We start from the raw sequence: 14,687 nt of genomic DNA on the forward strand, positions 1-14,687 counted from the left end.
CACCACTAACAGTTTTCAGTTTAAGGCAGGTTTGGATAGTCAAAATAGCCATGAAATACATTGTAAATGAACATATTTTTTTTGTATTTTAAAAGTCATTCAATATAATGTAAATTCAAGTGTCAGTTGGATATTTTAAAAAAAAGACAGTATTGTAAAAATAATAACAGTTGTGTAAAATGTAACAAACATTTTGATGTAAGGGCTTAATGTATATGAATTTATTTGAAACAAAGGAAGGCATAGACCATACTTATTGCTACTAGTTACATGGAAATATGTTGTCATAAAACACTTTAGTTGGTTAAATGAGGCAGTAATCAGAGTCAGGATTTCTTTTGAAATTCCCTCAAAATTGTTTGTAGTTGCTAAAGCATAAAATGTATATTCAAAATTTAAAATGAGGCAACCTTGCCACTGTAGACTTTACTCTATATGTTTAAATTTTACAGCAGGGTATTTATTAAAATGTAGTTGGCAAAATAGGGAAGATAGTGGTCATATTTTCTACAAAGTCACCTGACACTGTTCACTATGGGTAAACGTCTGTTTATACAAACTCACAGCTAAAAGTACAACCAATCATTGTTATAATCCATGTCACAGTGGACTATGCAACAGATTTCTGATTATATGCCTGTTATTTTCAGATATGTAAAGAAAGACCAATTATAGAGACAGCAATATTATACACTGAAACTATGATTCCTTATGTTAAACCAAGCACTTTTGTTGTAAATAATAACTTGCTTTTGTTTTAACCTTATGGTATAGCTATTTATATTTATGCATCAACAGAAAACAGGAAATTCATTTCCTAAACAGCGCTATTGTAATGTTATGAAATATGACTTGTTCTTACAATCAGGAGCCCAGAGTTTTTCGCTTAAGTGAATGAAAATTTTCTAAGAGACATACTTGTGTTTGTCACAGAAATTTGTTATTGCATGTCTTCTCACAGGATTAAAACCATGGTGGGAAACATTTTAAACCAATAAAAAGAAACAGCCAGTTTTAAAGCCCCTTAATGCTGTGCATGTGGTGTCTCTTTGATGTTAAAAACACTACCTATCTGAATACAGAAAAGAACACTTCTGTTTGCATGAATAACATTTAAGCTGGTTCCATCTGAGGATACATACTATGGGTTTCCATTTCACCCACACTGCCACAGCAGCACATAAAAGCGGTCAGTGTAATAATGGCAGGAAGCAGCATAGACACAGCATAGCAGGATTACTCCCAATTCAAAGAACTCAGTCTGACAATCTGCCTTCACCAGCAAATGACAGCAAAGACCAAAGCCAGCTTGCACTCAAGAAGGTGATGTCCGATGGGTCCGTCAAGGCTGAAGGTAAGGAACGATTATTTGTCATAAAATTTATCATGCTTGAGGTCATTGTAGCCGTATTAGTGCACTTGCGACAGAGACAATTGAGTACTGTCCGTGATACTTTTTTTATTTGCACTAACATACAATTTTTCAGGAAAAGCTTTCGGGGTATGTACCCTTCTTCAAAATGATCTGTTGATGATCTGTACTGCTTGGATCTTGAAGAAGGGGACATACCCTGAAAGCTTTTCCTGAAAAATTGTATGTTAGTGCAAATAAAAAAGTATCACGGACAGTACTCAATTGTCTCTGTCATAAAATTTACTAACTGATAGCTTTTTTCCTATAGTAAACTCACTGCTTGTTATAAAAAAAAAATGTATGATATAAACTACATTGCAAGTTCTTGGGAAAACAAAATGTATTTTCAGGAAAGGCCCACTTTTGAAGAGCATACATAGCAGTTCTGTTTATATGTTCTGTCTTTATTTTGTATGGTAAATTTTAAAGCACATAGAGGTTGATTTACTAAAACTGAAAAGAGGAAAATCTGGTGCAGCTGTGCATGGTAGCCAATCAGTTTCTAACTTCAGCTTGTTCAATTATTGTGGATGTAAACCTGATTCATTATATTCTACCTAAGCACATCTATCTGTAGTGTTTTCTTATCTCTCTCCAAAGCCCTGAGTCCCGTGTCTTTCTGCTGTTTTGTTCCTCTGTTATCAGCATGATAACTTCTGACAAGTTCTCCCACAACTGAGATAAAACCAGGCTGAAATTTTTGTTGTGGGAGGTTGCTATAAATAGATTAGCAGAGAGCTTGTCTTGTCACAGCACAGATATGCAAGTATCTGCCTATGTGGAGTGGGGTGTGTGCCTTTCCTCCAATCAGCTGTCTTGACTGTATGCCAAGAATCCACTCCCAGTGCTGAACAGGAAGAGAAAATCTCTAACACAATGTGCAATTTCTAAAGAATATATAAAGCTGAAGACAGCAGATATACAAGTAAAACTTATGTAGGAAGATTTGTTTAATCTATTTGTATCATCTGAGGCTGTTCACTTCACTGGGTATATGTGGGGGTTTACATCCACATTTGGCTTTGACAAAAAAAAAAAACTGGAAGCTGTTTGTTTTCTATGCAGAGCTACACCAGATTTAGCACTTTCCAGTTTTAGTCAATCAACCAAATACTGTAGTTTTTGCCTTCACAGACTGCTGCCATCTCTCTATTCTTGGTATGTCACTGCTGATGGGTTCTTACTGGTTTCCCTGTAAATTGGAGTTAAATTCAATACCGTGTTTCCAAAATACTGCAAACAATATTAAAGCCTAGGTTGTTAAATGTGGGCTGGACTGTAAATAACTAGTGGGGTTTTTATATCACTGTACTATTGAATGTTAAAGCCTATTACAAATGGTTATATGCTCTTTCTGCCAAAATGATCCTGCATAAAAAGTGGTCCATACTGCATTTCAACTCTGACTCTGAATGCATCATTCACACGGTGGCAGCCTAAGTGCAGAATTACCTTGGATACATTCTTTCAAAATGACTAAAAGTAGAGGTTATTCTGTACCCATGCTAACCACTGCATGAATGTCTCCTTCAAGATTCAGATGTAAACATCGAATGTGTAATCAGCAGGGGCAGCATAGGTGCAGAGTGACCTTGACCTTCACTTGTTCAGAATGACTGAAGCTGAAGCCATTCTATGTTACGGATTGCACACTATTGGCCCTGAGCAGCAATGGCAGCTTATAGCGTCCATTTGTGCTGTATGTATTTGAACAATAGCACAAATGTTTACATGGAAATAAAATACAGTCCAAATTGGACTGTGAACACAGATCTTTTTAGATTTGGATTACATATCTAAACAGTGTGGACCAAAATGATGAATGTTTGCATTCTGATACTATTCTATCACAACTTCACTAAATTCAGCACTGCCAGGAGAAGTGTATCATACTGTTACTTTAAATGGTAATTTATCCCAAAGTTTGCTAAATAAAATATGTGCCATTTTATTAAAGAGAACTGCAATGAAGAAACATATTTTCAAACTCTTCATGGAAGGCAAACTTGAGTATTTTTTTCTTTTTCTTTTACTTTATCTGGCTTTGAGCTGCCTGCCACCCCTTACGTGATAAGGCATACTTCTAAAATAATCTACAATTACAATTACTTCAACTGTTTTCAGCAATCTACATTTAGATACATTGATAGGGATAGTAAATTTAGGTGTATTTGTAATCATCTATGATTGCAAATGTATCTTTTTTAGGAGGTGTCAAAATTATTTATGACATAGCAAAGTTAACTTCACAATAAAATAGTACAGAAATGGAAATGTTTCTTATTAATTTTTATTTACCTTTGTATGTCAAAAAGACAAATGCATACAAAATCTTATTATTGGTGCAATGAAAATGCATCTAATCTGCCCCTTTAACACATATATCTATAAAACTAATAATATAAACAAGCTGTGCTAAGTGAAAAAGACCATAGTGATATTGTAATCAAAGTGCAAAAATAAATAATTAAATAAATGGCTGCAATAGTGAGTAATGATAGCGATTAAACTATAAACTGAAAAAAAGTCTCTCATAAAGTCCAAGTGTTCCCAAAATATCCGTGAAGAATGTGGATCCAAATCAATCACCAAAAGTGCTGTATCCACCACCAGTGATATAATCTGCTTACCAGAAACAGATATACACAAGCCTGTATTTATGGAATCTCTCTGCTCTCTCGACCCTCTGATGTCACTTGAAAGGCAGTCAGGTAAATCCAGGAACCCTAAGGTTGAGAATGTGCCTCCAGTCAAGTCAGAATATCAAATGGTTCCAGACAGAGATACCAGTGCCCACTCTCAACAGCCACCATACATCATCTGCTCCTTCCCCGAGCAGCTGTGAGTCTCCTCCGGGCGTATGATTCCTCACATGCTAGAATTCCACATCCTTACTGCTCTGACAGTAAAGAACCCTTGACGCAGTTTAAGGTTAAACCACTTCTCTTCTAATTTTAGTGAATGGCCACGTGTCTTTTTAAATTCCCTTTCTTTGAAAAGTTTGTTCCCTATGCTAGCGTCACCAGTACGTCATTTGTACATTGATATCATATCCCGTCTCTTCTCCAGAGAGAATAAGTTCAATGCTTGTAGTTCTTTCCTCATAGCTGTTCATTCCTATAATTTTCTTTGTTGCCATTCTCTGGACTGTCTCCAGTTCCAGCACATCCTGAGGACCTGTGTCCAGAACTGGACGGCATACTTGAGATGCAGCCGGACCAGAGTCTTGTAGAATGTGAGAATAATTGTTTTATCTCTGGAGTGAATCCCCTTTTTTATGCATGCCAGTATTCTGTTTGCTTTTCTTGCAGCAGCTTGACATTGCATGCCATTGCTGAACTTGTTGTCTACTAGGACCCCCAGGTTCTTTTCCATCTTAGATTCCCCCAGAGATTCTCCCCCTAGCGAGTAACTTGCGTTCATATTTCTGGCACCCAAGAGCATTACCTTACATTTTTCAACATTAAACCTCATTTGCCATGCAGTTGCCCACCCCATTTTTCCGTTCAGGTATTCTTGTAAGGTTTTCACAACCTGTGAAGAAGATATTGCTCTGCATAGCTTAGTATCGTCAGCAAATACTGAAATTGTGCTGGTCTCTCAGTATAGTCTCTTATTAGTCAGAAGTGGCCTCTATGCAAATATTACCACAGAGAATCCAGATGTCAATTTATGTCCAAACACCCTAGCTCCAAAATACTATAATGTCTCTCTGTTGGCACCGGACTTGATTTCCTTGCAGGCTGAGCACCTCACATACACACCATAGTCTCTCTGTTGGTGTCAGCTTCAGATTTTAAAAGACCAGGGGTATTCTTCTCTATCTACCTTTTTTTGACAGGAAAGCTCTGAATCATACACTTGAGACATAATTTTGAACCAAGGTTCTTTTTTTTTAATCTGGGGATACCAGGACTGTTTGTTTACATGGAGCCTGCTTCAAACTTTAAAATCTTCTTCAGTCACTGCTACAGTAGAAACTTTGGAATTAACCTATCCAATGACATCCAGGAAGGTTCTCACTTGTTTCTTGGTGATAGCAGTAGGCCAGTCTCTGATTTCTTCCACTTTATTGATTTGAGGTTTTTTTAAGGCCATGCTCAAACTCAGACACCAAACTTCTTTTTGGGGTTTGCTGTTAAATCCATTTTCCTAATCAAATTCAGTAACTTTAGGGAAACGGCTTTCCCAGTCTGTTCTTCAAATAACTATATCATCAAGATCAGCTGCTGCAAAGTGTTGGTGTGGGCTTATAATCTCATCCATCATTTGCCTAATGAAATGGGAGATCCTTGTAAGTCAAATGTTATACTGTCACAAACATTTTTGGTTCACAGAGACTTTTTTGCTTCCTCTGTCAGGAAACCTGACAATATTCCCTAGGATATATAAAGGGTGGTCAAATACCTAGCTAGATCCATCCTCTCAGTTCATCAGTTCATAAACCTGAGTCATGGGGTAAGTGTCAAACGTTGATACTTGATTCAGTTTCAAGGAGTCATTACAAAATTTCAAAGAACTAATTTGGTTTGAGCACCAAGACTATTGGGCTACAGCATTCACTGTTTGACTTTTCAATAATGACAAGGTCTAACATTCTTTGTACCTCATCTGCCACTGCCTGTCTACGATAGGCCTTAAGATGGACACAAATGTTGTAGTTTGTGACAATATCATATTATGTCATTGTAGCTGGGAGGCCCTGAGAATACATTATGCTCACACAAAAATGTGTTTGCTTCCTGTTTTTGGCAGAGGGCAGGGACTACTTTACCCTACCCCTTTTCCCTTCACCAAGAAGCCTGTCAAGTATTGCCAAAAATGCCTCTCTACCCTTCCAAGCCTTAAACTGTTTTTTTGTGATTTATTTTCTCTTTTCTGTTTTTCTGACTGATAAACTTGGAAGTGCACCTCATCTATATGAGCCACTATCTTATAAGAGTCCTGCAATTCAGCCAGAAGCATACTTTCCAATCTGGGAACTAAGACTAGCACACAATTTCCTGGAAAGTTTGTATTCTTGCTAACCGCTTATACACCCATTCTTAGGCCCTCTTGAACCTCACACCTTAGTTCTAGTCATGGGGGCCACCCTGAGGCTCTCCGGGGACTCTTCTGGCTCACCAGCTAATAGAGCTAAGGGAAAAGATATATTTGTAATGCTGTTTTTTTTAGTTTCAATAGATTTTTATTGATTTAAACAAAAAAAACAGAAGCTTCAAAACAAGCAGTTTACATACAGTGCCTCCATTACAACAAAGAAAATGTACATAGCAATGTCAAAAATGCAGATATGAGGCATGCAGTACAGCTATCAGTACACGTTCACATGGAGCTTAAGTAAAGGTGTTAAAACTCTTGCCCAATGAAACGGAGGACCTCTCCACCCCTGGCACCCCGATGGGAACAACCTGTGACACAGGGGGGGTGTCCACCTTGGAGTACAAATAAACAGTAAATAATTTGCCTACTAAAGTGAACTTGCCGAAAAAACTGCCAATGGTGAGGGGCAAAGGCGTTGGTGAGCGTGGGGGAGGATGGGGAAGACACGAAAGGGGGGAGGGGTGTACATAAAGCGGGTTAAGAAGTTGGGTAGGTAGTGGAGGGGGCAGGGTCATGAAATCCACCTTATGTTACATCAATCAATATTTCATTAGAAGTTAACTGTGCATTTAGGGTGCTGGAGCCAAATATCCCATTTCCTGTGGAATGCTTTGGTGTTCAGGTAAATGCGGGAAAGGATACGTTCCATATCACACTGTTGGTTCAAGGTGTCAATGGTGTCTCCTATCAAGGGGGCTGTGGTGGACTTCCACAGTCTAGTGATGGTGAGTTTGGCTGCTAAGAGAAGATGAATCACCACTTGCCTGGAGGCAGGCCGTAATTCCTGTATATGGATGTGTAAGAGAGCTAACTCCGGTTCAGGGGACACCTGCTGGTCACATAATTCAGATATCAGGCAGAAAATTTTATTCCAGAATGACCTAAGAGACAGGCAGGCCCACATAGTGTGAAACAGGGTACCACACTCCCCACATTCCTTCCAACACGAGGGCGAGTGGGAAGGGTAGATTTTGGAAAGCCGATATGGCGTTAGATACCATTGATGGGTTAGTTTAACATGCTGTTCCCAGTGTGTAACGCATTTAGTGGCCGAGTACGTGGATGAGAAGGCCTTCAACCAGTGGGAGTTAGGAAATGCTTTCTGTAGGGTCTGTTCCCATTTGATCATGGTGTGTGTTTTGGAGAAATGGTCTGGTTGAGTGAGTGTTTTGTAAAAAAGGGTTATGCCCTTGGAGGAGCCAGGAAGATCCTGAAGGTATTCGTGAATGGAAGTAGGCAGTATAACGAAGTGTGGTATGGGTTCTGAGCATAAATAGGATCTTATTTGGAGATAAGTGTGAAAGGTCTTCAACGGGAGGTTAAATTTTTTCACTAGGTCCGTGTATGTAGAAAGTGAGGTGCCTTGAAAAAGGTCTCTTACGTATCTCGGTTGGGCATCCTTAGGCAGCCACAATGTGAGATCTAGGTTGGGAATGAGATAGGCTAAAGCTTTCAGCGGGAGCATAATTTTTTGGCCACCGTCCGTAGGCGATAGGGTAAGAGGAAGTTCTTTCCATAATCAGACCGAACAAAGGATCGACAGGATCGTGGATTGTGGGGGTTTGGCACCTATTCGAGTAGCAAGTAATAGCAGTTGGAGGCTCTTATGAGGCATTAAATCGCCTTCCATCTGCGACCAGGATTTGTTGGAGGAGGGAGTCCACCAGTACTTGAGTTGGTCGAGAACACATGCTTTATAATATGAATAAAGGTTGGGGACTCCCATCCCCCCTAGGGACCTGTGCCTGGACATAATAGACAGCGAGCATCTCGAGGGTTTGCGGTCCCAGATAAATTTGGTAACCATACTTTGAAGGGCTGTAAAGAAAGAGCGTGGGAGGGGAATTATCAGTGTGCGAAGAAAGTACAGAATTTTAGGCAGGACTATCATCTTAAATGTGGCTATTCTACCCATGACGGATAGTTCCTGCGTTTTAAGGGACGCCAGAGTACGTGGTAAAGAGTCCAGTAAGGGTTTAAAATTGTAGGCATAAAGTCTGGAGGGATTTGGGGTGAGCTGGATACCCAGGAAACCTAAGGAGTCTGTGACCCAAGTGAAGGGTAGATCATGAGATAGTAACTGACGTAGGGCCGGGGGCAAGTGTAAAGCAAGAATTTGGGATTTGCTAGCATTCAGTTTATAATAGGAGACTGCACTAAATTCATTTAATAAATCATACACTGCCGGGAGAGATTTGGCTGGATTGGTCAAAATGAGCAAAACATCGTCCGCGAACAGACTTATCTTGTGCTCAGAACGAGCAATCTTGGGGCCTGAGATAAAAGGGGAGTCACGGATTCTTTGAGCTAGGGGTTCCATAAGTAGTGTAAAAATGATGGGCGAAAGGGGGCAGCCTTGTCTGGTTCCATTGGTAATGTGCAGGGGTTCGGACTTGATTCCCGAAGTAAGGACTACCGCAGAGGGATTAGAATAGAGGGATAAAATGGCAGATCGCAACCAATTGTGAATGCCAAACTTGTCGAGGACTTGTTGTAGATAGCCCCAGTGGACCCTGTCAAACGCCTTCTCCGCGTCCAAGGACAGGAGCAGAGAAGGCGTTTGAGGGGTCCCCAGGTGGGATATTAGGTCAATAAGACGTCGAGTGGCATCAGGGGCCTGGCGGCCAGGGACAAATCCCACCTGATCTGGGTGTATCAGGAGAGGAAGTACCCTCTGTAACCTTAGAGCTAATATCTTGGCATAGATTTTTATATCTACATTTAGCAGTGATATAGGTCTATAATTTGCAGGCAGAGAAGGATCCTTATTCGGTTTCGGAATGGTAACTATTACAGCACGTAACATATCAGGAGGAAAGGAAGCAGTGGAGGAGGCAAGAGAGAAGACGTCCCGTAATCGAGGGGCAATCTCTGGAGCAAAGCATTTATAATAGTCGTTGGAAAAACCGTCTTCTCCAGGTGATTTATTGTTAGGGAGTTTAGCAATAACGGAGCAGATTTCATGTGAGGTAATGGGTTGTGATATAGATTGGAGCAGCTCCGGAGAGAGGGCAGGCAATTTTGTTTTGGAGAGAAATTCGGCAATGCCCTCCGGAGAAGGTTGGGGTGTTGAATTGTCAGAGCGGAGGTCATATAGTTTCTGGTAATAAGACGCGAATGCGTCTGCTATGTTTTTGGGGTTGGTCAGGAGGTCAGCTGTAGTCGGATAGGTCAAGGCTAGAGTTTTCTGTTTAAGTCGCTTGGATTTGACCTTCCGAGCCAACGAAGCCCCTGCTCTGTTATTAAGTGCATAGCATTGAGCCTTCATGTACTTAAGGTGATTTTCATATTTGTACAGGAGGAGAGACCTTAGTTTCTGTCTTTCAGAAACGATAAGTTGTGTAAGACCGGGGGAGGGATTGAGTTTATTTTCTTGCTCTTTGAGATTGATGGACTTCAGCAAGTCCTCAACTTGTTTCCTCCTCTGCTTCCGTAAATAAGAAGACATTTTGATCAACACACCTCGCATGTATGCCTTATATGTGCTCCATAAAGTGAACCTGTTAACGTCAGGGCCATCATTCCATTCAAAGAAATCGTTATGTTCTTGCAGTATCGATTGGCGCAGCTTCTCATCCGCCAGCAACTCAGAGTTCAGTCTCCACACCGGGGGAGGGGAGTTGCGCTAGTACGCTAGTTACGCTAGTTACGCTAGTTCGAACTCCAGAACTAGCGGTGCGTGGTCAGACCAAGAAATTGTGCCAATGCGAGCATTAGTCACACTCTGCAAGGATCCCTTCGTAGTGAGAAAGAGGTCTATGCGTGAGTATGAGGAATGGGGTGCGGACATAAAGGTATAATCCCTTTCAGAGCCATTAAAACAGCGCCAGACATCATATAAATCATGAGACTGCAGTAAAGACACAATAGATTGTGTTGGCCTCCTGGTTTGTGAGGTGGAGTCCATGGCAGGGTCCAGGACCGTATTGAAATCCCCTCCAATCAAGAGGGTGCCTTGCAACATTTTCATCGCCACAGAGAGCAGCGGGGACAAAAACTTCCTTTGCTGTGTATTTGGGGCATAGAGGTTAAGTAGGGTAAATACAGTGTTGTTCAGTTGGCATATCAGCACAATAAACCTTCCTTCAGGATCAGCAATAGAGTCAATATACTTAAATGCTACTGAGTCTCTGACAGCTATAAAAACACCACACTTCTTTTTCGGAGCATTGGCCAAATAGACGTGGGAGAAATGGGGGAGAGACACTATAGGACACTTATGGGCTGCAAAGTGGGATTCCTGGACAAAAAGAACGTCAGCTTTGTGAAGTTTGGCTTCTCTAATCAGTGCCGATCTCTTATAAGGACTATTGAGCCCTTTCGTGTTCAACGAGAGAACTTTCAGAGTCATGGTGACATGGTAGGATATGTATGATTAGTGAGGGACCTACCAAGAATAGGTCTCACTATGTGTGGTGACCAGTACCTTACTAAAAGAGTTTGTAGACAGGAAAGCACCAGGGTGGCGTGCAGCCAGATGGATGAGGTGCAGGAGGGATATCCGGATCCAGCAGATACTTGGAGCATCAGGGCGCACCAGGGATGATGTGGATGTAGGCTGGTGGTGAGTAGGTTTGCAGAGGCTGTAAGAAAAAGGGGGGACGACAAGACAGACAAGACAGACAACACAAAGATAAGAAAGGCCTGACTAAAAAAGCAGGCTTGATGGGCAGCCAAAAAAGCCACTGCGACTGAGGGGGGTCTACAAACGCTCAGCAACATGCTGAGCTGTCACAGAGTATTTGTAGAACGCACCAGGGAGGAAAATAGTCTAGTGTCAGTGCAGTGAAAAGAAAAAAAACCTTCAAGAGCAAAAATAAAAAGTAAAACAGCAAAAATAGCAAACGGTGAAGCTCACGGCATTCCTCCAGATAGTTGGAAAATCTGACTCATGCAGGAAGAAGAGGACTGTAGAGAATCATGTCCATTCATTCTGCAGGCGTTCCAATGGAGGGACAGTAGGTACCGGGGTCTCGTCAGGTAGAAGGTGCCACTGCTTGAAAAGTTGTATTCCTTTCTCCACAGTGTAGATAGGGTATGTCTTGCCATTCCAGGTGACCAGCAGCTTCGTGGGGAAGCCCCACTTGTAGATCACTTTATTATTGCGAAGCATCTTAGTGAGGGGTGCTAGCTTCTTACGGTTAAGTGCAGTTTGCTGCGAGATATCTGTATAGAGGGAGATGCCCATGAATTCCTCGGGCACTGCCGGGCTCTGCTTTGCTGCCAACATAACACGCTCCTTCACATGGTAATAATGGATGCGGGCCAAGGTGTCCCTAGGAGTTGTGTCAGGAAGAAACTTAGGCTTCGGAATTCGGTGGGCCCTGTCCACGCACAGCTCAATGTCGCTCAGGGCGGGAAGGAATGCCTTCATCAAGCGTTGCACATAGCGGGTCAGCTCACTGTGAGGGACAGTTTCAGGGATCCCCCGAAACTTAATGTTATTCCGACGTGAGCGATCTTCTAAGTCGGCAATTTTAGTTTGAAGTCGCTGAACTTCTGTCTCCTGGTCAGTGTAGGCATCTACAAGGTCGTTGTGCGCGTTGTAGAGGTCCGCCATCTTAGTCTCTAAATGATGAATTCTATGTTCATTGGTCTGTACATTGCCTTTAATTTCATGAAACATGTCATCAAAGTCCGCATGGAGTGTGCTCCTGAAGGACAGAAGCATCCGCTTCATAGTCGCTTCGGATATGGGCTGGTCTGAGGCAGGGAACGAGTCAATAGAGAGGTCTGGGGATCTATGAGGCCTCTGGGCCTTGTCTGAGGTGCGCTGTGTGAAGGGGGAAGTATCCCCACTATTGCGGCGTTGCTTCGATTTAGCAGGGCTGGATGTTGTGGGAGAGGAGGGTGGAGAGCTTTCCTCCAGCGTCCCCATGTCTGCTATGTCCTCCATAAGGGGATCACCTCCACCGCTGTATCGCTGATGCCCGGGAGCTGCGCCGGGCCCGGCGCCATTTTGCTTACCCCGAGCCGGCGCCGCCGGGAAGAAGTCGGTCAGCCGTTGTGGCGGTTTCGTCGCCTTTCTGCGCTTGGACATCGTAGCCCGGTAGTGTAGGGAGTCTCCACAGCCGTTCACTGTGTTCGTAGTGGAAGTCGTCAGCCGCTGTGAGTTGCTTTGGTCTGGTGGATGCCGGAGCACTCAGTTCATGCGGCCATCACGCTCGCCGGCCGGACACGCCCCCTCATGCTGTTTTTTTTAATATTCCTTGCATCTGGTTGTGTATTCTTTACAAACTGAAGCTTTATCACATGTACTAAGCTCTGGGGACAATTAGTGCAACTTAATTTGCGAAGTGTATAGTCTATTTGTCTTTAGTAAATCAACCCCTCAGGAACCTAACTACTACGGCAGCCTACTGCTGCCCAGACACTTGACTTTCACACAGAATAAATCCATAGTCCATAGTCGCACAGACTTAACCTCACCATACAACCAAATGGCTGCTCCCCAGGCTGTCCTGCACAGAAATCTGGTTCCAGGGTGGAGCATCCTTCTTAAGCAGCCTGGGAGTTTTATAGAGCCCAGAGCACTCAACCTGCTACAGCTGAGCTCGTTTACCCCTCAGCTGATAAGAGTCTGGTGCAACTCCCCAATTGTCAACATAGGATAAATATTTTTAGAAAATATTCATTTTCAGCAGTACTAACCCCTACTGCTCTAGCATCAGTGTTATGCTGAAATGGGTCTGGACTTCACTCAGCCTAGCCTATAGTCTTTTTGGGTTAGGGGTCTTTTCCCTCTCACTGTACAGTTCCTGTGCTACTTCTTGGCAGAAAGTTCCTTGACTTCTTTCAAAGGTCACTATGGCAGTAGGGTACTTTTTACAGTCACCATGCTTGCACACAACTACCAGGTGCTAGAGCATATGCTCAAGGTTCCCAAGTCCAGCATGTTCACTTTTATCACTCATCTTGACTACCCAATTTGACATGTCCAGATCTGTTACCAGACCTGGGCAAGCAAATGGAGACATATGTGTTGCAACCTGGTATACAGGACATGTTGCAGCATTAAGTCTCATTTACCTCAATGCCAGCATTATATGGGTCCCTGGTCTTGGCAGGTACCCCCAAGGCTTGGACTTTATGTATTATTAGCCCACTAAGTGGTTTTCAGAGACCTTACCTATTTTAGGGCCCTCCTTGTCCTTGGAAACCAGTTAGCAGAGGTAACTTTTGTCACAATGGTCCAGAGCAGACAGGGAGGTCCTCATCAGTTTATTAGCACTTCACCAGATCCACCAGTTTGTCTACCCATTACTAGGGATGATCGAACGGTTCGGGTCGACCATCGGTTCGGCCCGAACATTGGATGTTCGAGGTTCGGCCAAATTTAGAACTTTTTGCCCAAAAAGTTCGGAATTCTGCAACCAGAACCGACCAAAATGCAATGCTTCAGGAAATGGGCTTTAAAAGCCCGTGATTGGACCAGAACCATTAGCAAAAGCCAATTGAGGGGGCAGGAGAATGCTAGGAATGTGATTGGAGTGACTAGGGAGTCCCTAGACCAATCATTAGTGAAAACGCCCCCCAGTATATAAGATCGCCCCCGCCATATTCCTAGCATTGTTATACTGGACATGGAAGAGAGTGGAAGCAGTTCTGTTAATTTTACTTTAAAATTGTCATTTAGCTATTTATTAGTGTGAGGAAAGGGATATCTAGTGTAGTTAGAGTGCTCCTTTACACTTTAGTTAGCTTCAAAAATTTAGTTTCTGTAGGGAAAGTGTTAAGTGTAAGGGGACCGTAGTGTAGTGTAGGGTTAACTGGCAGTGACTGCTATGGCAGGGTGACAAAACCCTTCCATAGCAGGGTGACCGCTATAGAGAAATGATCATTTCTCTGAGTTGCTTCGGAACTGGAATATGGCTTCTCACCAGCCAAGCATTTTTTATGCTGCAGGGGCTGCCACTGCCAGTGCTTTTTTGAGGACATGTTTGATGTCAGACATGACATCTGAACATGTGTATAGGGGGTATATATACACATATATGTCTGTATATATACCCCTAGACATATATAGGTATGATAGTAGCAGAAATAAATGCTTGCGCTAATGAAATCATTTACAGTAATATAATTATGTGTGTATATATACCACTATACACAAGTTCAGATGTTTTGCCTGCCTCAAAAGAACCCAAAAAAATGCCAAAAAAACGCTAGC

The 14,687-nt window shown here is 42.4% G+C and overlaps 1 protein-coding gene across 1 annotated transcript in view; it reads left to right on the forward strand.

The window, feature by feature from the left end:
• The window catches only part of PCLO (piccolo presynaptic cytomatrix protein), a 307,080-nt gene that overhangs the window by 261,365 nt on the left and 31,028 nt on the right, over positions 1 to 14,687 (forward strand). Inside the window, exon 18 of the mRNA XM_082257080.1 lies at positions 1,175 to 1,354. Within this exon, the coding sequence (XP_082113206.1) occupies positions 1,175 to 1,354 (180 nt within the window). The remainder of the gene's footprint in view (positions 1 to 1,174; positions 1,355 to 14,687) is intronic.

This window comes from Pelophylax lessonae, assembly GCF_965119305.1.
Source record: "Pelophylax lessonae genome assembly, chromosome: 4".
In the NCBI taxonomy this organism is placed as follows: domain Eukaryota; kingdom Metazoa; phylum Chordata; class Amphibia; order Anura; family Ranidae; genus Pelophylax; species Pelophylax lessonae.